Source organism: Pholcus phalangioides, unplaced genomic scaffold (assembly GCF_987345545.1).
Source record: "Pholcus phalangioides strain wild (caught in Gottingen) unplaced genomic scaffold, Ppha-v1.0 ptg000015l_1, whole genome shotgun sequence".
Lineage (NCBI taxonomy): Eukaryota > Metazoa > Arthropoda > Arachnida > Araneae > Pholcidae > Pholcus > Pholcus phalangioides.
In genome coordinates, this window is record NW_028301608.1 from 56,006,044 (window position 1) to 56,028,518 (window position 22,475).

General features: G+C 32.3%; 1 protein-coding gene across 1 annotated transcript; it reads right to left on the reverse strand.

The window, feature by feature from the left end:
- Window positions 1–841: 841 nt before the first annotated feature.
- On the reverse strand, window positions 842–19,582 carry LOC149076261 (mitochondrial amidoxime reducing component 2-like). The gene is made up of 8 exons (XM_089243830.1): window positions 19,514–19,582; window positions 18,124–18,340; window positions 15,661–15,840; window positions 14,352–14,523; window positions 11,318–11,458; window positions 9,867–9,931; window positions 5,599–5,670; window positions 842–3,141 (listed from the first exon to the last, which is right to left on the reverse strand). Exons 2-8 carry the CDS (start codon window positions 18,333–18,335, stop codon window positions 2,991–2,993), a joined length of 993 nt encoding a protein of 330 aa, XP_089099956.1. The 5' UTR covers window positions 18,336–18,340; window positions 19,514–19,582; the 3' UTR covers window positions 842–2,990.
- Window positions 19,583–22,475: the final 2,893 nt, after the last annotated feature.

Genomic DNA, 22,475 nt, shown 5'->3' on the forward strand with positions numbered 1-22,475 from the left:
CACTCCAGATAACATTGACGCTGTTCCCGAATGTAAACTTTTAATAAATTACTTTAACATTAAAAAAATTCATTTAAAATCATTGATCAAACATCAATTGAAGGAAAGGGAAAGAATTTAAACAGACATTTAACTGTGATTTGAACCAAGAAAAAATAAACATTTTACAATAATAAAATGAAAAATATTGGAAACAAAATAACAGAATGCCACACACAAGCACAAAAAAGGAACTTATAAAAGGCTGGTATCACCATGCTTACTTGCGGCCAGGAATTAGTCCAACTGGCTGAAAAGCTACATTTTAAAGGAGGTTCCCCCCCCCCCCCCCGCTCTCGAAAATCATGAGCTTCCCCAAAACTACCTGATTCGGGAAACGCCTGCAAGAGTGGAAAAATAACTTCGAGGTGTACTTCTCTACCTTACAATAGAAGTTCCAATATGATTTGTTAATCGTACTGTTGAAATGTTATTAATTTACATCTATATTTTAATGGCTGGGCATCTTACAGCACAAACCAAGAGCACAGGTGGAGGTAGACTTGAAAGTCTGGGGGGGGGGGGCAAGATGAGGATGTCACAATGTAGCAAAAGCGAGAAAATGTCTTTCTTTTTAAATTAAAATAAGAATATGTGCCTATGCTATTGTAAAATAAAAAATATTTTGATGGGGAAAACGGCGATCACGACATTAACTAATCAAATAAAATATGCTAGAATTTACATAAAAATCTATAAATATCCACCTAAATGTACATAGATAGCTCATTGATGCATAAAAAAATACGTTACAAGAAAATATATTTTTTAATTCAAACACTTGTACAAACTCATGTATGTTTCATACATTTTCAGGCTGAATTTTACAAGGATTTTGTTATACATGTTTATAAATTTCAGATTTCAATATATACAAACATAGTTAAACTATTCATTGAAACTCTTTTGGCCAAAAACTGGTTCAATATATACAAATGACGTTCATTAAGGAATTTGAATATGTACAAATAGTCAAGAAAATATTTATTTAGTTGTTAAGCAATTAAAAATCATTTGCTGGGTGCACTTATGTAAAATAGTGCAAGACTGCTTGGGGGGTTTAACATCCTACAGCTCTGCAAAAGCTTTGAATATGTATGATGTATAAAGGGTGATTCTATAATTCCACTTGCCTGATTTTACTGGCAAACCGTTGACTCTAGAGCAATGATTCTCAACCTTTCCTGACTCGCGGAGCCCTTTTCAGTGTATAATTTCCATGGCGGAGCCCTGTTTAACTTGAGGAGCCCTTTTTATTATATTATTTATATGGCAGTACCCTTTAGGCCTTTTTTTTTTGTTTGTTTATCAAATTTACTGATTTATTTTATCATCCTCTAGTGACCACGGAGCCCCTGGGAAGTGCACAAGGAGCCCAAAGGGCTCTGCGGAGCACCGGTTGAGAACTGCTGCTCTAGAGGCATACTTCAAATTAGAAAAAGTATCCAAGTAATGTGTAGACCTCAGACTTCTCTCTCTCTCTTCATGTTGCAAATAGCCCTTGCTATAAAGTATATAGCCATTAAAATAAAAAAAAATTGACTTTTTAATGTGGATGCCCTTTCTTTCTTTCCAACCGAGCACAACTCCGGTCTATTGCCAAAAGAGTTTCAACATCATAGCATGTTCTTGTTAAGTTAACGTCATAAAGAAGATTGAGAATGGTCTGTATTGGCACTTTCTTTCTTTCAAACCAAACACAACTCAGGTCTATTGCCATGGGCAATTTACTACCAAGCGAGTTGTGCCGAAAGTGTGAGTGTGTACCTAGTGTTGTGTCTGATTTTTCAGTGCTGTCATCTACATTTTGGGAGTAAAGTTCAAGATTGGATATTTGTACCATTGTAGGACTGTTGCTCTATCTTTCTCTGTGGCTAAACTTTTTAATAGGGGCATCAGCTCGCATTTGAGCCTAGAAGTAGGAAATCACAGAAAACCAACTTATGCTGACCACAGGTGGGGGTTCAAACACTATGACATATGTTGACATTATGGGTTCTGTCACTACGACCACTTGACCACCACAGTGGCAATGTAGACACCCAAGCCTCAAAAACCCAATTAGAAAGTTGTTGCCTTGTTTCTCCTGAGCAGGAAAAAATATATATATACCACATTATTAAGCGCAATATTCTGAGATATTTGAATTAAAAAATCTGAGAAAAATTGCGAAAGAACAGCATAAATGAGGGAAAGAAGCATTGTGTCTTTTCCCTCATAGTTTGTGCTGCTCTTCCCCAACTTTTCTCAGATTTTTTAATTCAAATATCTCGACGAGTATTGCACTCAGAAACATGAGTTTTTTGTTGGCCTCAGTAGAGTCAGGGCAACAACTTTCCAATAGGGTTTTTAAGGTCAGGGTGTCTGTATAAGCAGTACATTCTTATATGTTAATAAAACCCCTTGCATCATGAATGACATACCTGAGTTCTACACACTATTTGGATACCATTTCTAATTAAAAGTATGCCTCTAGGATCAACCGTTCCCCAGTAAAGTGCAAGCAGAGAGGGGAATTATGGGGAAGCCCCTGTATAATTTTTTGCATAATTTATTTGAAAAAAATTAATAACTGTATTCCTGATCTCAAAGTTTAATTAGTTTTTGACGCATGCAAACTCTCAGGACAAAAGTGTGCATAACTATACTTACAAAAATATAAAAATATTCACATCAATTTTTTTCCGCAACATTCAAAATCAGGTATACAAAAAAAATAAGTAAAAAAAAATAAAAATATATATATATATATATATGGCATTCAAAAAAGTTATTTGTCTTTGCAGAAATTTTAATATTTACTCTAATAAATGAAAAATTAATTTTCGGATGGGATATATTGAAAGAAAAAAAAATTACGAAACATATTTTGCAGCATTCACAAGCTCCATAATGCTCATATTAATTCCTTGATAACATTTCTTTGTTTTTTCTTCTCATTTTTCTAGATTTCATGTAAACTTGAATTGCCCTTTTTTTACAACGGCAAATACTTCATCACTGACTTGCACAGTCCCAAACTTTTCAATACGGCACAATATACCAAAACACGGGCTGTGACTTAATTCTCTTGCTAATGTTAAATCATCAGGTACTCTAAATCTACAATACACAAGAAGTATCAAAATTAATTGCTTCTGTGGATTTAAAACAATGAATTTTATAAGAAAAATTTAAATCCAAAAAATTATTTATCAATTAGTATTACTGTCACTATTGTTAATTGATGACAAAACAATAACCTGTATTTATACATTTATTCATTTCAGCATAATGAACTTCATTAACACTCAAGTTAAATATAAAAAAATTTTAAGCATATGTAAATTAATAATTTATAAAAGGTCTTCCACCTTTAAATATGGTAAAAACTTTCATATGTAGAAATATTATTAAATATATTTTTATCCATAAATAAATTTTTACCATATGTATTTGATTGTGCATGCCAGTTTTTCTCGAAATGTGAATTGCCAGATTGTGTCAGGGGCGTTGCAACAAGCTGGCGATATTGTTTTTTTTAATTTTAAATTGAAAATTTAATCAATACATAAAGACAAATACAGAACACATATTACATTCAAATATTAACCCAAGGGATCATACAATCTGTTCACGGTTTAGATTTATATTGTGCCTATTTATGGCGGAGCCCCAGGTGAAAAAATTTTGAGATCCACTGGTGTATGCTATACTATATAAGTACAAAATTTTTTACTAATTTTCAAAAAAAATGCATTAAAAACAGCTTGTCCACATGATAAAATTGCGTAAAATCAATGTAATTGACTAAAAATGATTCGAAATAAAGAAAACTGTTCAGTTCATAAAATGATGAAAAGGATTGAGATTCTATTAACTCAATCTTGAATTTTGAAGATGTTAAAATTAAAAAAAAATTTCTTATAACCTAAGTATTTATGAATTGATTTAAAATCTTTTTCATCATTTTAGTTTAATTTATTAGTCACATCAGTTTAATTTATTTTGAGAATCAATTTTTATCAATTTTCATTGATATCATGTTATTTTATCATGCACACAAGCATTTTTTAAAGTATTTTTTTGAAAATTTGTAAAAAATTAAGTAATAGAGATGTGCAAAAATTTTTAATGGCCTAGGATAGTATACACACAACTAAATATATGTGGTAAAAATTGGAAATAAATCAATGGAAAATAATATATTTAATAATATTTCTACATAAGAAAGTTTTTTACTATGTTAAAAGGTAGGAGACCCCCTTAAAAGTAAAAACCAATTTGTAGATTACATTGAGTAACTCTGCATAACTGAATGAAATTTTTGTTTTAGATTTTCAACAAACTTTGCATGCAAATCACTGCATCCTAATCACTGAAAATCATTAGTATTTTTTATTACAAATTATTATTGAATTATTATCAACCACTAACTGTAATTGATTTTTTCTTCAAGTAATATATTGTACAATATTTCTTGGGAATAAGTGCAACATTTTTCATTAAAAATAGGAAAATCATCTCTTTAAAAAAAAGGACTTCCTTGTATTACATAAACAAATATACTGAGGAGAAAATGTTTGTGAATGTTTAGAATTTATTCTGAATAGTTGAAATGCAATTGAATTAATTGGTAATTTGATATTATATGATGTTTGCGCCAAATTCAAGATTGTGTGTGTTTGTCAAAACAAAAACTAACAAATGAGTTGCAAACTAACAATATTTAGTTCAGCTTGTTAAGTAGAGCTTAATCCAAGAAATATGATACTAAAAAACTATATTTCAACAAACCGAAATTTTTTCTCCAAGTTGAGAAGGCCTTATAATTTTCTGCTTTGCCCAACCTAACCCCCCCCCCCCCCCAAAGCCAAAATTTGATCTTGTGTTTGAGATTACCTATTTATACCATGAACTACTGAAGAATCTAAAGCACTAAAATTAAATGTGTTGGGTATATGAAAATTAATTTGCAGAGAAATGCTATTTTAACAGTTGCTCTGATTAGTCTAAATTAAAGAAACACAGATATAAATTGAAAATATACCCCAGTGTATTTTATCATAAGTTTAAAACTAAAAGCTCAAAAATGTAAATAAATTATGTTTTTCTTTCTTTTGCAATCTATAAATTTTGTTCATATTGTAATTTTAATTCATATTTTGATAATTTTTTTATTTTAAGTTTATATGATTTCACGATATTGAACAATGAATCTGACAACACTCCATTTAAGTTCTTCCGCTTCAGCTGCCCTAATTTCTTTATAACTTTTTGCGTGACTACTTATCAAGGCTTTACTGTATATGTGTGAGAAATTATGGTAATTAAAAATTTGTTTGGCAATATAGGTAATAAATTAAAAATGACATATTTAATGCAATGTAAAACTAAATATGATTAAAAAGATTGAATTATACTGTCATTCACATGTAATGAATACTATAATTATGTCACTATATGTATGGCACAAAGATTATGTTCATTCAAACTATATTTTTGAAGTAGTTATAATTCACAAGATTTTACAGTATATTTCACATTCAAAGAAAGAGAGAAAAACTGATATAAATTTACTTTCTCAACTGTTTCAATGGCTCCTGATCTGTTTTTATTCCAGTGGAAGGATTATTAGTTGTCATGACACATCTGTAATGGAAGAAATATTAAAAACATGTGTAAAAAAAGGGTGGTGCAATATTACCTAGGTGCAAGTAAAATTTGAAAAACAGGGGAAAGAGGAAATAATGACAATGAGCAAAAATGCAAGGAATTGACCAGAGATCGTTGGGGTTAAATAAATTAAAAAATCACATATATTTTAGCATTGTGCACAGGAGATTCTCATAGAATAAATACTTGCAAATGACAAACAGAAAAACACATGAAAATTCTACGCTCATGCTAGAATTGACACTTGGTGGGATGCATATTTAAAAAAAATTACCATGGCAATAAATTATTACTTGTTCGGCTCTATGTAAATTACTTTGAAAAAATGTGCACAAAAAAAAAAAAAAAAATGCATAAAAAAAATTTAAGGAAGCTTCCCAGAGGAGTGATACCTGAATTGAAGATGAACGTGGAAGCGCCATCGTTGTGTGATTCAAATGATGTGTCTATCGAGAATGTCACAGTCTATGAATGGTTAGCTCGGACAGTCACATACTAGGATGCTTCTTTTAGCACAGTCTGGAATGTCGTGGTGAGTCAGCGACTGGCAATAATTCCAAACAAAGTTCATATTTTTGTAGATGTGTCGTACGGGATAGATGATCTTACAGGCGATGACCTTGATTTTGACAAGATTGATGAATTTGTTGATATTGATGAATCTATGATGCTTCTTGAAAGAATTTTGCTCTAAGGTTTTATTTTAATTATGAATTTAGCGATGGTACGCACATGTAAGTTTCGAGGAAACGCCCACATGGACTTGCTGCTACGCTCACTACATAATGACTGTGCTTTTTGTCTGTAGGTGAAAAAACTCTACAATTTCACACCTTGGCAATGACGATCTCGCCATGCTGGCGTCCATAACTGTCCTTTTGTGATGTGGTGGTCACCTTAACCAGTGATATCTGGTTATCACCAAACCTATACAAAAGCCCTGGGTTGAATTGATGATGATAGTGCACCTTCATTGGGCAAACAGTTGGCAACCCCTTTTTGATATGGAAACAGTAAGTCTGGACAATTGTTGAAAGTTTGTGTGCGATGTATATAGAGAAGAATGAGTTTTAGTTGACAAAAAGTTCTGTGCATTCTTTTCAGCGACACACACACATCTTCTGGGGGAAGTGGTATATGTGTTGATTCTGCGATCTGGGTCGAGTACAAAAAAATATATAAAAAATGCAAATTCATTCTTATGATGGCATAACATGTTACCCCGCCAAAAAAAAAAAAAAAAAAAAACCAGAAAAAAAATTTGTGAACACACAGTTGTTGTATATAAAAATAAAATGTTAAAGGTTAGCAGACCCAAAAACAAAACCAAATTCATGCCTATGATGGCATGACAACATCTATATTTATGGAAATAAAAATGAAGCAGATATAATCTTTGAATTGAAAAAATATATATACAAGATAGCAAACATACTTGAACAAAGTTTTTCAAAAATTCTGACAGCCTATCAATTAAAAAGAAGTGATGTTTTGTATTGAAACTAATTTTTTCAATGAAAGATTTCATTTTTATTTAAATGCCAGTGCAACTTTTATTTGCAACGGTGACAAGTTAAATGTGTGAAAGGGGGCGAAAAGTCACAGCAGTGCCATTTTTCAGTCAGATTGTGACTGCATTATTTTCTTGGTCCAAAATTATTAATACCTTGAAAGAAAGAGAATGCAAAGTAAATTGTGAATAATCTCCATTGCCAGCAAATAATAAATTATAATTTATGACACCTCTGCAGTGAAATAATTTCTCCCTTAAGATTTGGAATAACAGACTTACACCCAGATCCATAACTAGAAGGGTGGCAGGGGTGGGCAATTGCCCCGGGCAGCAGTTTTAGGGGGAACAAAGAACACCATTACAAAATTTTAAAATTTTAAAGTTGTGGGAGCAGCTGAATTATGTTTCTCCAGGCAGCAAAAACCCTAGTTACAGCTCTGTTTACACCACTGTGACTTTTCACCTACTTTACAAAGATATATGCTATGTATCAGGGTTTTAATATAGGCATATATACACACAAATAAAACATATATACTATATATTTTACCCCATATAAAACATGTATTATATTTTTATCCCACTTTTCCTGATCTTCTTACATTTTAAAAGTCTTATGTCCTTATTAACCAGTCTTATGACTATGCTGGTGTATGCCGTTATGACAATTTTTAGTCTAATTATTTCAATTTTTTAAACTAATTATTAATTATTTCAATTACAATTTTTTTTGTTAATGACTTAAAAACACAGTTAAAAACATGATGTGAAGTCAATTTTAATGTATTCATAAAAAATTTTAATCACGAAAATACATTTTACTAGCTTTAAAATTTTGAAAAAGGAAAAATTAATTGCAAAGATGACTGGTTAAAGGTGAAATATAGGGTGGAAGCATTTTGAAAATTAATAACAAATTAAAAATTAACCAATCAACATAAAAAGGTGAAGTTTGCATTAAAATACTTTCATGGCCTGATGTTATTTTTTAAAGTTCAAATTTCCCTCACTGATGGCAGTGTAAAACAAAAAACTCAATATAACACATAAAATGCAAGACAAGCAGTGCATAATTAATGTTAATGACAATTTGCATTACACAAAACTACCACATTTACATGAGCACTCTTTCACCCAATTAGATGTAGTCAGAGCTAAAAAAAAGTGCTCACATTGAAATGTGACAGTTTTATGTAACACAAATTGTAATAAACATTAATTATGCACTGTTTGTCTTGCATTTTTATGTGTTATATCAAGTTTTTTGGTTTACTCTGGCACCAGTGAGTGAAATTATTTACACTTTTTCAAAATTTATCAAGAAAAATTGTAGGGCCATGATAAGTATATTAGAGCGAACCACATCTTTTTATGTAAATTGGTAAATTTGTTACTAATATTTTAATGTGTCCAGAACTTGTTGTTCACCCTGTATATTTACTGATCCATGTGGACCAACTAATCACATAAATATTAACAAGAATAAAATTATAGAATACACTGTATATGGGAGTACAGTTGAACCATATTAACTCAAATGGATTGTGGGAAATTTTTTATGTAAACCCGATTTCATATCACCCAGTCAGCAAGAAAAAAATATGTCTTCAATTGAAATAACTTTTCACATTGTTTTTTAAGCAATAATTTAAAATTTTAATTACCAATTCACAATTAATATTATCCCTTTCAGACTTTGTATGCATAACTGGAGGGATTGCTTTTCCTCACAGCAGATAGTAGATATTTTTTTTACTTTAAGGGACTTTAGCCCTGACTTCAAGGATTATGGCTGTTTTATTGTTAATGTTAGCACTGAACTACCAGAGGTTAAAAAAAAATATCTACAGCAAGGAAAAACAAACCCTTCCCATTTGTTCTCACTGGGTCTGAAAGGGGGATTAAAATATCTTGCTTGATTTCAATAGGAGGAGATTGCTGTCTGCAACTCATGGTAAACAGATTAGATGAGTATTTTACAGTTTGCTGTCTTGACCTTTGCTGTTGTGACCACTCTCTTGATTTATCCTGTGTTCTAGGAAATTTTCATTCTCTTCTCTGATTGAAAGGGTATCATGTATATTGACATGTTTCCTCTCTTCATGAACAAGATAAAAATGAGCAGACTTGGAGATAAAGAATGTGTATGTTTATGCCCCTTCACACACATTCAGTAATAAGGAAATCCAATGAATAAAAAAATCCAACAGTGATCCAGTCATGCCCCCTCCCCCCCCAGTTGTCTTGTATATTAACTCTCTACCTTTCTTCCTGGAATTTTACAAACAAACCAGCGCATTATGAAAGAATACCTGAAATGCAGAGAATGATTAATCTTTTGCAAAATACAAAGAATATTTGTACATTCTATTAAGGTTTAAAAGCCCTTTAGCACTAAACGATCCCATTTAAAAAAATGTTAAATATTTTACATTAAAAAGGTTGAGCATATTATTTAACCATTTAATATTACACAATTGATATTGAAAAGACCAATGTTTTTTGGTAATAAATCTGGTGGGTTTACGTTAGTAAGTTTTGTTTATAAATGAAAAAACTCAAGCATGTTTTGCATCTTCAAAAACACTAGTATTCCTTAATGATGACAAAAATCTAGTTTAATATCAAAATATAACCACAAATATAATTTCAAATTCACCTTCCACATGGAAAAACAGTGGCAAGTTCTGATCCATCAGGAAAAGCCACAAACTGCCAATCGTCCTAAAGAAAATACAAGGGGGGAAAATGATGTGTACCATAATTGTGAATTATGGTATTACAGCATATTGAAATAAAGCTTCTTTGTATTAAATCTTACGCTCAATATAATGCACCCTAGTATATCAAATAATTAATAAAAATGGCACTTTATATGATTTTTAATATTCATAGAATTATTTTTATGTGTAAAATAGGTTTTGGTAGTTATTGTAACAAGGAAAATTCAGTTGTCTATTGATACCTATTTTGTTTCCGGTCTAGCTTAGGGGTTGTTAACCTTTTGTGTTCCATGGACCCTTTGTACCAATAAGATGAAGGTCATGGACTTTTCTATTTAATAGTTCAGCACATGATAATAATATAAGCACAATAAATAAATTGTTTTCTCCTTCAACTACTCAGACTCTCTGATACCTCTTTAAGGACCCCAAGGGGTCAGTGAACCAATTTTAAGAACCACTGGTATAGTTGGAATGCCCTGATCTTGCAACTATGACTGGGCTAAAGGCCTCGAAACGGAATGTTTTGTATTTTTCTGCAACAAGCCCTCGGCTGACTGCAAATGTTCTGAGGTAAAAACTAGAGATGAAATGAATAGTTGGCTACTATTCGGCACTCAGCCCTAACCAGTGTAAATCTAGGCAGCACAAACTAACTTAAAAGAATTATATTAATTGGAATTTTTCCCATAAACTAAAAATTTACTGATTATATTTTATTGCGTTGTGTGCATACTTTTCTGTGCAAAAGGTTATGTCAGGGTAAATTTCTCGAGGATAAGAAAAACATGAAATTAAAAAACAGAACCCTACTGCAGCAAGGTGGAAGTGAGCATGAATTATACAAGTTCACTAACTGAAGGATGTACCTAGACAAGATATGTATTGAGCTACTGAAAGAGAATATCTAAAGGGAGAAAAATAAGAAAATAAGTCATAAGTTTATGATGTATTACTATCTGAGAGTAAATAATAGTTGCAATTTTTTTAATCAGATATAAAATTGTAACATATAGGTGTTGAAAAGAAATATTGATTCTGTAAGTAATATTAAAATGAAGTTGACTACCTCCTCAGGGCCCCGCGGCAGACTTTTCCTTGGGGTTGCTATTGAAAGGTTTATTATTAACCAAAACAAATGTGTGTAGACTTTTGTGGGATCCCCCATTCGGCAGTGCCCTTGTTGCCTGAGCCTAGATACGGCCCTCTTTGTAGGCAATTTTCTAGTGACTATCTATTAGTTATGTATTTATGATTCTAAGAGCATCAGAAACCAAAAAAAAAAGTAATAAAATGGATGATTTTCTGGCATGATTATCCCATGTTATAATTATCCATATCATAGCAAAGTAGTTGCAATTATCACAGACAAAAAATAATAATGTACCTCCTGAAATGGTTCAGAAACTTCAACCAATATATTAGGTCTAAAATTCAATTCAGAAACATTTTCCTTCAGTTTTTTGTTCAGTTCTTCAACAGATAAGTCCGACGCTATATGTACAGCTCCTGCATCTTGTAGGCCTATCTATCAACAACACAGTATATTGAGAAGAAAAAAATAAAAGTTATGTGAATTAGATTTTTGAATGACAGGCGAAAAAAAAGGTTTTTTGTTCTTTGAAAATAAGACAATTTTCCAATACAAGAAAAAAACTAAGGAGTAAATGGGAAATTCTGTAAGCTTATTTCTGATATAGGTAAGTAAAATTAAAGAATCATCAATAAATACTGTATAGTATTTGGTCAGTGGACATCAGTAAAATGTCAAATGCTGTCAATGTTGTGTGTGTCAACAGTTAAAGGTGCTTGGTCTTTCAGTGAATTGTTTTTATGTTACTTTATTACTACTACTTAACAGTACATGAACCTCATACACATTTCTTTATAGAATTTCCAACGAATTGGTACACGCCGAAATGTGTGTTCTGAGTGTATGTGTGGCACTAATGTATTTATGTCAGAATTGTTGTTTGGTGTTCTTGTTAGTGCTGTCATCTGTCTCTCATATTTCAAAGTAAAGATGACACATGCTTGAATCTTCGTATTATGTATGCATGGTGTTTTAAGTCTGCTGAGAGATTTTTTTAAATGGGAGACTGCCTCTCATTCAAGTTTTGAAATTGGAAAACCAACTTCGGCCGACCATCACTGTGTGTCAAGAGTCCAAACCCGGATCCTCACGATGAGAGTCCAGCACGATACCCACATGACCGCACAGCATCTATGTGACATAACTGAAAGATCTCAATAAAAGCAGGACTATGACTTGTTCCTGGTATGGGAAAACCATAAAGAGGATAGAAAGAGAATAACCCTTCAGGAAATTTCATGTGGCAAACGTTTAAATAGTCAATGAATCAGTTATATATATGATAGGGTAAATGTAATAAATCTTGTGATTATGCGCATAATCACTGGTTATTATGTAATCACAACCATTTTGTGATAAATTCAGTTTGATAAATTTTGCAAATTTACAGCTGATTATGTGTAATCTCTATCTCATATTGATAAATATTATAAATCGTCTATGAATTACTTAAATTTACCAAAATTTGCATATTTTGTTCAAACTTCAGTCTAGGATGATGAATTTGATCGGTCATGTTGACTATGGTTAAAAATTTTGATGAATGTGAAAGGAGCTAATAGACTGATAATAATTTACACATTTTTTACCCTAATTTCTCTATAATACAATATTTATGGAAAAATATGTGTAGTGTATCCATCACTTACAGGAGATGTTGATAAGTGGTTGAATTTAAGTGATATTTCTGTATGATTAATTCCATATTTATCATACTTACCAACTTCATTTGAGAATTATACGTAATCACTGGTAAAAGTGATAAATGTGGGGAAATTTATCAAACTTACCAAGATGATTATTACTAGAGCCCGGATTATATGCATATGCGTTTACATATGTTGGCCTTTTTTTTAGCATCAGTGCATATAAATGCATAAAATCAAAGTACATATTTTAGAAGGTTTATCTGAGCTCAATAACTTTTTATAATTTTTGAAATAAATATTGCTCATAATATTTTCATAACATTGATTTTTTTTTCTCGCAAGTAGGATTTAGTGAATTAATAGAGATGTTTGTAATACTGTATTTTCTAAATATCAATCATTTTATTGTAAGGCCGGGATCGCATTACAAAAGTTATATAAAGCTTTCACAAAACTTCATAAATGCAACCAATAAGTCTATCAGTTGCATTTGCTCGAATATAATAGACAAGCTTTTGATTTCATTAGTCAAGTTTCATCAAAGAGTTTCACAAAAGTTTCATGGGTAATACCGGCCTAACACTATTTCTAGAGATATGCCAAAAGTGTTAATTTTTTTTTAGAAATAGTGTCGAAATTCTTTTGTTAGGCCTCCATTACATTATAAAAGTTTTGTAGAAGCTCTTTGATAAAACTTGAAAAATTTAATGAATAAAAAAAACGGTTACACTCAAGCGATTGTAACCAATAGGCTTATTAGTTGGTTTTTTTTTCAGGTGTTGTAAAAGATCTTTTATCAAAATTTTATATTGTAATCCCAGCCTTACTGGTATTTTGTTACTGAGCAGCTATGACAAACTAGAAATGAAAAATTCCCAAATAAAAAAAAAGTATTTTACAAAATGCTATATATCATATTATAAAAATATTATCCACATATGCAGCATATACATATGTGGGGATATTTTTTTGTAAATGAAACTAAGAAATAGAAAATATGTATTATAAAAAAACATACCTGCCTTTTTTTGGAAGTAGATTTTTTAATACATATTTGACCATTTTGTTTTTTGTTTTTCAGTGCATATTTCAAGATTATTTATGTATATTTTGGCACTTTCATATAAGGCAAGATATAAGGCTTCATATTTTGGCAAGAACATATTTGCATATTTTTAGAGCACATTTCACCACTTTTCTTTTGATGCATATGATTTGGGTTCTAGTGATCATGCATAATAATTGCAATTATGGATAATCACCAATTTACCACAATATATAGAGTAAAACCTCCATTGGAACACATGAAATAAAAATGTTTTACATACATATTTTCAAAGATACACGTGAGCTAAGAGGTTTCAAATGAGATCAGTGATTAAGGAAATAGGGAATTCTCTAATATAATTAATTTCCTTAATTAAGGGAAATACATTTTCAGGATCATTGTTAATTTCAGATTTTATAAATACAAGTGGTAAAATTTAATAAATACTAAAAGTAAATTTTTAGAATGACAAGCCCCTTATTTGCTTTGAAGCACTTATTTTAATTTTTTTACAGCTTTACAGAGATACCAACCTGTATCAGAGAATTTTTTATGTAACATGGGTTAAGCCCTTTATTTTGAAAATAGGAGGCTCTGTTGTAATATAATATGAAAGAAGAAACAAGATTACCCGAGATCCTTTGTTTGCTTGTGTTTTATTTGAACTTATTGTAGGTATTTTCCTTGTTCCTAATTCAGGCAAACATTGGACTAGACGTACATCTGTTCGATTCAAATATGTTGAAAACCACTGAGCAGCATCACCACCACAGTCAACAACTTTTATAAAATCTTTATGAACTCTGTCAGTAAATGAATAAATGAGATAAAATAGATGTTATTTCTTCTTCAAAAGAAAAATTAGTAATATCAGAGTAGCTTTAGTAATATTAAAAAAACGTTATTTCTAATGACAAATAATCACATTTTGGATTATTTACACCTATTAGTGAATGAACAGAAAATTTAAAAATATTTAGCATGTAGTTGACTGAAATGCAAGTTCATTTGTGTATTAAACTTTCCAATACATTTCTTCTTGTGTGCCCGAGTGACATGGTTGTAAGATGCTTGGCTACCATTGTGAAGGTTGTTGTCAGGTCCCAGGTTGGTTCAATCCAGGGGAAGAATATAGATAACAAGATATATTCCCTAACGACCTTGAGGTGACCACTGAGAGATGACATCTTAATTTCCAACCCAACTTTATAACGGCAGTAAATTGCAGTGCAGCAATGTGGAGTTGGTGTATGGTGAAGTAGTTATGTATTTCTCAAAATCATCTACCACTTATTTTTTTCACACAGATTGTCAATCAGGGACGAAACAATTGATAGAAAATTACTCTATCAATTGTTTCATCCCTTTTTGTCACAAATGCATGCTGATCTCCATCGTTAAAAATGTCTCATCACTGAGAGCAACACATCTTTCAATGGTACAAATATTTAATCATTACACTTCACTCTTGATTTGAAATATAGGTAAGCTGCACTTCTAAAGATCCATATTCTAGTCCAATGTTTCCCCAATATCGTGGGCAATATCGTCAAATGAGGATAATACTTATGGATGCAATATAGAATCCCATGGGATCACTCAGGAAGGAGATGGAAAGGAAAATTTTCTGAGGAGTGTTATGAACAAAAAGTTTGGTAACCTATGTTCCAGACAGGTGGAGCTTGAAAAACCAACCTTTTAAAAACACATCAGACTAACAGAAAAATTTGGGGCTAAATATCAAGTTCGATCTGTTTGTATATATGTTTCAAAAATTTCTATGCATATTCCTTTTTCTTGAAAAAATGAGATATGCCAAATGAATGAAAGCCAAAAAACATTATGAAAAATTATGTTAACTCAATCCTTCATGTCTTCACAATCATTTTCCAGTAAATATTTTATATATTTTTCAATCATCTAAAAAAAAGTTCACTCACCGACACACAACAACATTATCATCTGGTGAAATATTGGTCCTTATTTTAACTTTGAGATCTTGTTGGGTACCACCTGATATAGTGAGTTCACTTTCAGACACCGACGGTGTCAGTAAAACAAGAGTGGGTTCTTGCCTTTGAGATAGCATCACGCTATCACCAGACATAAGCATGAAAGAACTATAGAGAGATAAATGTTTATATATATATATATATCTTGAATACATAAAAGATATGTTTTATTATACATTATATTTTTAACAACATTAAAAAATAGTGCACAAAGTGGTTAACACATTATCACATTCAAATCTCTGGTAAAATCACTGCATAAAAACATATAGAATTTGATATTAATTTTTGAAAAAAAATTTTTTTTTTCATCATTCATGAAAAAATAAATGTATTACATGTAAAAGGTATAATTATACAACTTTTTTGGTCATATTTGTTGACAAAAAATAGTTCTCTTCATAACTTTCTCAGAATAATAAATTCATTTCAGCTGCATATTTTAATTCAGACAAAATAATTTTTTTTTATGAAATGGTGGATTTTGCCTTTAAAAAACTTAAGTATATTTAAAAAAAAATTTCATGAATGGTTTATTATATTATGAATTAGATGGATGTTAGATTAATCGTTAATTAGATTTTATTTAATTGAATAATAATAAGGAAACTTTAGAGATACAATTCAATAACATATAACTTTGAATGTTACTTGGTATTGTTATACATTTTAACCCATTTAAAAGAAAAAAAAAAGATGAAAACAGAAGCATAAGACTTACATTTATCTCAGACTTATTAACAACATACTGAATAGCTTCAATCAAAATATCTTTAGAAGAAATTTAATACCAGAATTTTCATAAGCAATACTAAATGTACTCAATGACCAAACTTGGTATCCAAATAAATGGAATCACCAGAGAGTGAATTTTCAAATATATTAAATTCATTACTTAATTATAACCAATTTTCATCGAAACACACTTAATTATTTATCAACCAACCCTTGGCACATAAGATTGCAATGGGTACATAAACACTGTAAAGAAAATATTTATGAATATAATCAAGCCACTTTGCTTCATCAAAATATTTGTTATAGGCTAATAGAAAATATATACATAATAATAGACTTCATTTTGTTTTCTTAACCCTCAGAGTGCTCCCATCATCCATAGATGACGAGTCTGCTGTCATAATCCTGTGATGATTTAAAATGCTTTCTTAAGATGAAATTCTTTAAATGACATATAGATGGCATAAGCATATATACTCTAGTTTTTTTATATTTGTACTATTATTTCTCTATTCTCTGACAGGTTTGCTTATACTGTATGGGATGGGTGTATATTGTTGAGTAGCAGTAGAGTGCCCGCTTGTCCCCAATCACTATTTTGTGGGTGATTGTGGGTTTGAACCCGGATTCTACTTTTGTGTCACAATTTTTTTTCAATTATATTATATTTGTATCATATTATATTTTCAACATGAGTTTGAGTGCCATCTATCTTTCAAAAAAGACATGAAAATAAAGGCTCATTTATATACGTTAAGTGATTAAATTGAAAAGTTAACTAAATTTTAAGTTGTCAAGTACTTTAAAATGTTTGCAGACAATAAGAACTCTTCATATGCCACTTAGTTGGTAAGTGATTTAGTAAGTAAACCTGATTCTAATTTTTTTCCATTAAGCAGACCTATGCGCATGTGCCAGAGGGCGTGACATGCCACTATTGGAGAGGTCTTTTTTCTCTTTCTCTGTGGGGGTAGGGAGGGGGGGGGGTATTTTGATCTTAAGTGTGAACCTGTTTATATGCTTTGTCATCTCCTTTCATTTAGCTGGAATTGTTCGGAAATAAAAGTGGCTGGAGCACACAACCTTGAAGTTTAATAAAGAATATCTTTGCCATGAATGTTGGTTGAACTATTGCAATGAAAATAACCTTAACAAATAGGCTAAAAATCAATCAATGTTGGAAGCTGTGGCGTATTCGGTCAATGTGTTCCCAAGTGTTGATAATTTTTATGTTCAACGAACCCTAGAATTTTCTACAAAGGCCAAGAAATTTCCCACATTGACAAATTTTTCCTTCGAATGTGTGAAATTTCTCATGAAATACGTACATCACTGAAAGTAAGCGCTAAGCTTAAAAAAACCTCTTCCTCCCTTTCAGCAGGCTCTACGCAAATGCGTTAGTTACGCTTAGCCTTCATAAAAATGATCCAATGAGCACCTACTTAATCACTTATCGTGTGGGTACTTTTTTGAACGATCAGTCACTTAAAATTTAGTTACCTACTGAATCACATAATGGGTGTAAATGGGTCTTAAGAATTTTTTCTTTTTATGCTGTCACAGTTAGGGAAGCATTTCTCCAACTATTCCTGCAGCATAAGAGTTAAAGAATATAGGTTCATTGACATAATATATGATAACCGAAACTATTACCGATCCAGAAAGCCCCGAATTTCAACACCAAAATTTCCAAAATCAAGTTTTTGAACTTCAACTCCTTTCAATGATTTCACTGGATAGATGAAGAGCTTCTTCACTTTGGCAACTTGCACATATACTTTTTTTCTTTTACAAAGGAGCCAGGCAGCAGCAACAACAAGAGCTGCAGCGGAAGCCAAAACAGGAATCGAAATTCTGTAAGTCATTTCAACTGTTAATAAAACAAAAAAGATGAATATAATTAAGGGAATACTGTCTTTCTTTTGAGTGATTTTGCACAATTACAAAATGTAAGACGATTTTATGCAAATTTTAATCGGCAATTTCGATTACATGTTTAAATTACACAATTAAATGTTTTTAATTCATGTAGAGATGACACGTTTAACTAGTCAAGAGGTTACGACTGCATTTGCCATCGTTGCCTTACGTAATGGTGATGCCTACGACTGCATTTGCAGGCGCCCAGACTTTTTCACCAGTGAAGTGGTTAAGACAGCATTTGCAGTCGTGATATACGTAATGGTGGTGTCTACAACGGCATTTTTGCAGATGCACAGACTTCTGAATCTTTTTCACATAGATATGACGAAATCATTTGTCATACATGTGCTGCCATCTGTACAGCCATCCTTCAACTTTATTATCTCATCACTAGATGGAGTGGAGTTGACAATTATATTTCAAGGTCTGAGATTATTATTACTATTATCTTTGTCATGTTTTGTAAAGCTGCATCCCCATCGCTTTTTTTTTCGATTTCCGATTCCCTTGCGAAGATGCATATGTTTTATTACTCATATATCTTTTAGCAAAGGTTCAACTACTATGGTTCCACATAAATCCATCAACAGCATTTCTTTTAGTCACAGGACATTATGACCCTCTTCCCCACTTTTGGGGTGTCATATTACGTTTCGACATATCGATAAAAATATCGAACGTCCAAGAAAAGGTAAAAAGCGCTCGCATCTTCGAAAAAAGTGGGCACTGCGGGTAACGCTCGGAGAAATTAATTGGACAGTTGACTGGTTAAAGCTACTTCAGAACTTCGAAAAATATAGGCTCTAACTCTTAGTAATAATGTCATCCTCACCATAAAAATACACATATTTTGAAAAATGAAGCAATGGTGCGGAAATTTTAAATATATATTACAATGTAAAAAATAAAATAATTTATTTGAATCTGTACACACAATACAAATGTTAGGTGTCTGTCGAATGATTCTAGTTGTAATATATTTGTAATTATTTGCTTAATTTATATAATATGCAAATATGCTATGCGCCTACAAATTTTTTTTTCTTTTATTCTATTATAAATTTCTGTTAATTTATATGAAATGCTATTAAATAATATTCCGCAGTTTAATATACTTTACTTTAATTCAAAACAAAGTCCACTAATCGGAACGGCGATAACCTTCAAGATAAAAAGCCAGATTGTAAATGCTTTTTTTTTCTTATTCACGTTGTTATTTCATGCACATAGATGTCGCTCCTTCACACCGTTACATCTCCAACCACTTGGAAGAAGGGTGATCAGCTTGACCATTATGATCATTACTTCCCAGGACATTCCTGTATTTTTAAACGGGATTCACGTCTTCATTTGGCCGGGCTGACTTCTGAAAAAAGTCCTGTTTTTCCCGTATTTTCAACAAAGCCAACCTGAATTTTCTCTTTGTTCAAATCAAAGACTGAATTATCTTTTTAACTTATTGATTATGAGCAGGGTCGTCTCAAGACCATCATGAGCCCCCGGGCCAAGTGATTTTTGCGAGGCCCTACCCGGTAAATTCTCAAAAATTTCAACCAGATCTAATTTTGTTGATCTCATACGAAGGCTTCTTAACAGCTGGCTGATGCAAAGATATATTTAGAAAAAGAGAAAATTCAACTGCCTATGGCGAAACTTTCGTATGGATAGCGGAAAGTGACATCATCCTCGGATTAATAGGAATATACATCTCATAAAAATTTGTCATGTTCTTTATTTTTTGAGTTCTCGCTATTAATTTCTCAGGTCCCCACAGATTTATTGATCAGAAACTTTGTACAACGTTTTATAATGGGGAATCCTAAAAAACAGAGCAAAAACATTGACGAAATTTTCTCGCCTGCAAATCGACTGCTTCATTCACCCCCTCAGGCTACGGGTACCTTGGGAAAGCGTCAAAGGCACAGTTCAACTGATTCGCCTCCCGCCCATCGTGGAACTGACGCCAACACTGCTGACATGCTGATGGACCTCAAATCTATAATGCTGGCTAATTCTGAGACCCTTGCAGATCTTGCTGTCAGAATTGATGCTGTGGATGCGAAGCTATCGAAAATCACAGATGATCTCGAGAGAGCTAGCCGGGAAAGATCGGACCTCAGAGCAGCTAACGAAAAATTAAGATCTGATCTGATGACGATCCAGAGACGCCTAGACCGAGCTGAGGACTACAATAGAAGAAATAATCTAATCCTGGAGAACGTACAGATTCCACCCTCTGATGATGTCCAGGACTGGTGCTCCGTCGTACGTGATATTGTGAAAAAAAAGCTACAGATGTCTGGAGCCGACCGTCTGATGATCGACATTGCTCATCCACTCCGCCGCCGAAATGGAGATTCTGGTAATCTACAGTGTGTCACTATGATAGTGAAATTTGTTCGCCGTATTGATCGCGATGATGTGTTTAGTGCCTTTAAGAGTGTACGCCGTTCCAACTTCACCTTACTCGATGGTTTACGTGTGAGAGAAGATTTTTGTGCCACAACAAGGAGAATTAGATTTCACCTTCATTCACTCATGGATAGCAGCTTGAAGGCAAAAAAGAGGGTGAGACTGATACGGGACTGTCTATTTGTGGACGGTAAATGTTTTTCGGTTGATTTGAATGATAACTCGATCATCGAGGTCCCATCAAATACATCAAGTAATACCGATGTCTGATCCCGGTCAATCGTGCCGCAATCTGAAAATAACTCTCCTCAGGATAATCAAATTCCGGAAAACAATTGTTTGAATCATGTTAATCCCCTAGTTGATTGTCAGAATAATTATAATGCTTTAAAATGTTGTTTTTATAATATTTGTGGCTTACGGTCGAAACTTTCATCAAAACTTATCTCTGATCTTTCTGAATTCTTATTTTTCGGTTTAACAGAAACTTTTTATACAGACCAAGACCTGGAGGTGCGGGCATGGAGTGATTTCAATTTATTTATTTCACCGGCAAAAAAACCCATATTCGGCAGACCTACTGGCGGTATTATTCTTGCTATACATAAATCAATAACTATCTTGGAAATACTAATGATGTCTGAATTCGCAATATTTGTTAAGATCTCCCTATCTGATACTCTATTATTTCAAAATCTAATTATTGGAACTGTTTATATACCCCCAGAGAGCTCCAAAACGAAAAATTTTATTGAAATTTTAGATTTTTGTTACACTCTGGTCAGTAGAGGTCAATGGTTTTTGGTTGGTGGGGACTTGAACTGCCACTGCGGGGATCCCTCCGGTCGGGCACCTCCGGATCTTGCATCTGGAAATTTTAGCAGTAGGGGTTCTCTTGACCGTAAACGCGACAGAAGGGGCAATACCCTAATTGATTTCTGTGAAACTAATGCTATAGCTATCTTAAACGGTTCATACCCCGGGGATCAAGATGGAAATTATACCTATGTTTCATCATTTGGGAAATCAATTGTTGATTATATTTTTTGCCCATTACAGTTCGCAATAAATAACATAATAAACTTTGAGGTCGAGCAATTTTTTTATTCTGACCACTTTCCAATTGTTGCCTACTTCCTCTCGTCGTCATCTGCACATGTTTTCCCTAACAACAACATTGAATCTAAGCTACGGTGGCAGCCCCAATTTACCGAAATTTTCCAAAATAACTTTTCAGATTGCATAGCTGACACATCCACTCACCAAATCACCGACTCCCATGCTAATTTTGAATTTTTCAAAAATAGTGTTTTTCATGCAGCAACTCTTGCAAATATGCATCAACGGGTTAAAAAAAAACATCGTAAATATCTTAAACCTCCCTGGTTTGACTTGGAATGCCGCATTTTAAAGCGAGATGTGAGATATACTCTAAGAAAAGCCCGACAGAGAAATTGCCCCGAACTTTTCACAAAATATATTCAACTGAAAAAATCTTTCCGTGATTCATGTACCCGCAAAAAACACACATATTTCCAGGAAATCCACCATAAAATACAAAATGCAACTAATTCCTCAGAATTTTGGAAAGCTTTGAACATTTTTAGACGAAATACATATTTTAACCCCTCAATAATTTCTAAACAATGTTGGTTCGATTATTTCTCTAA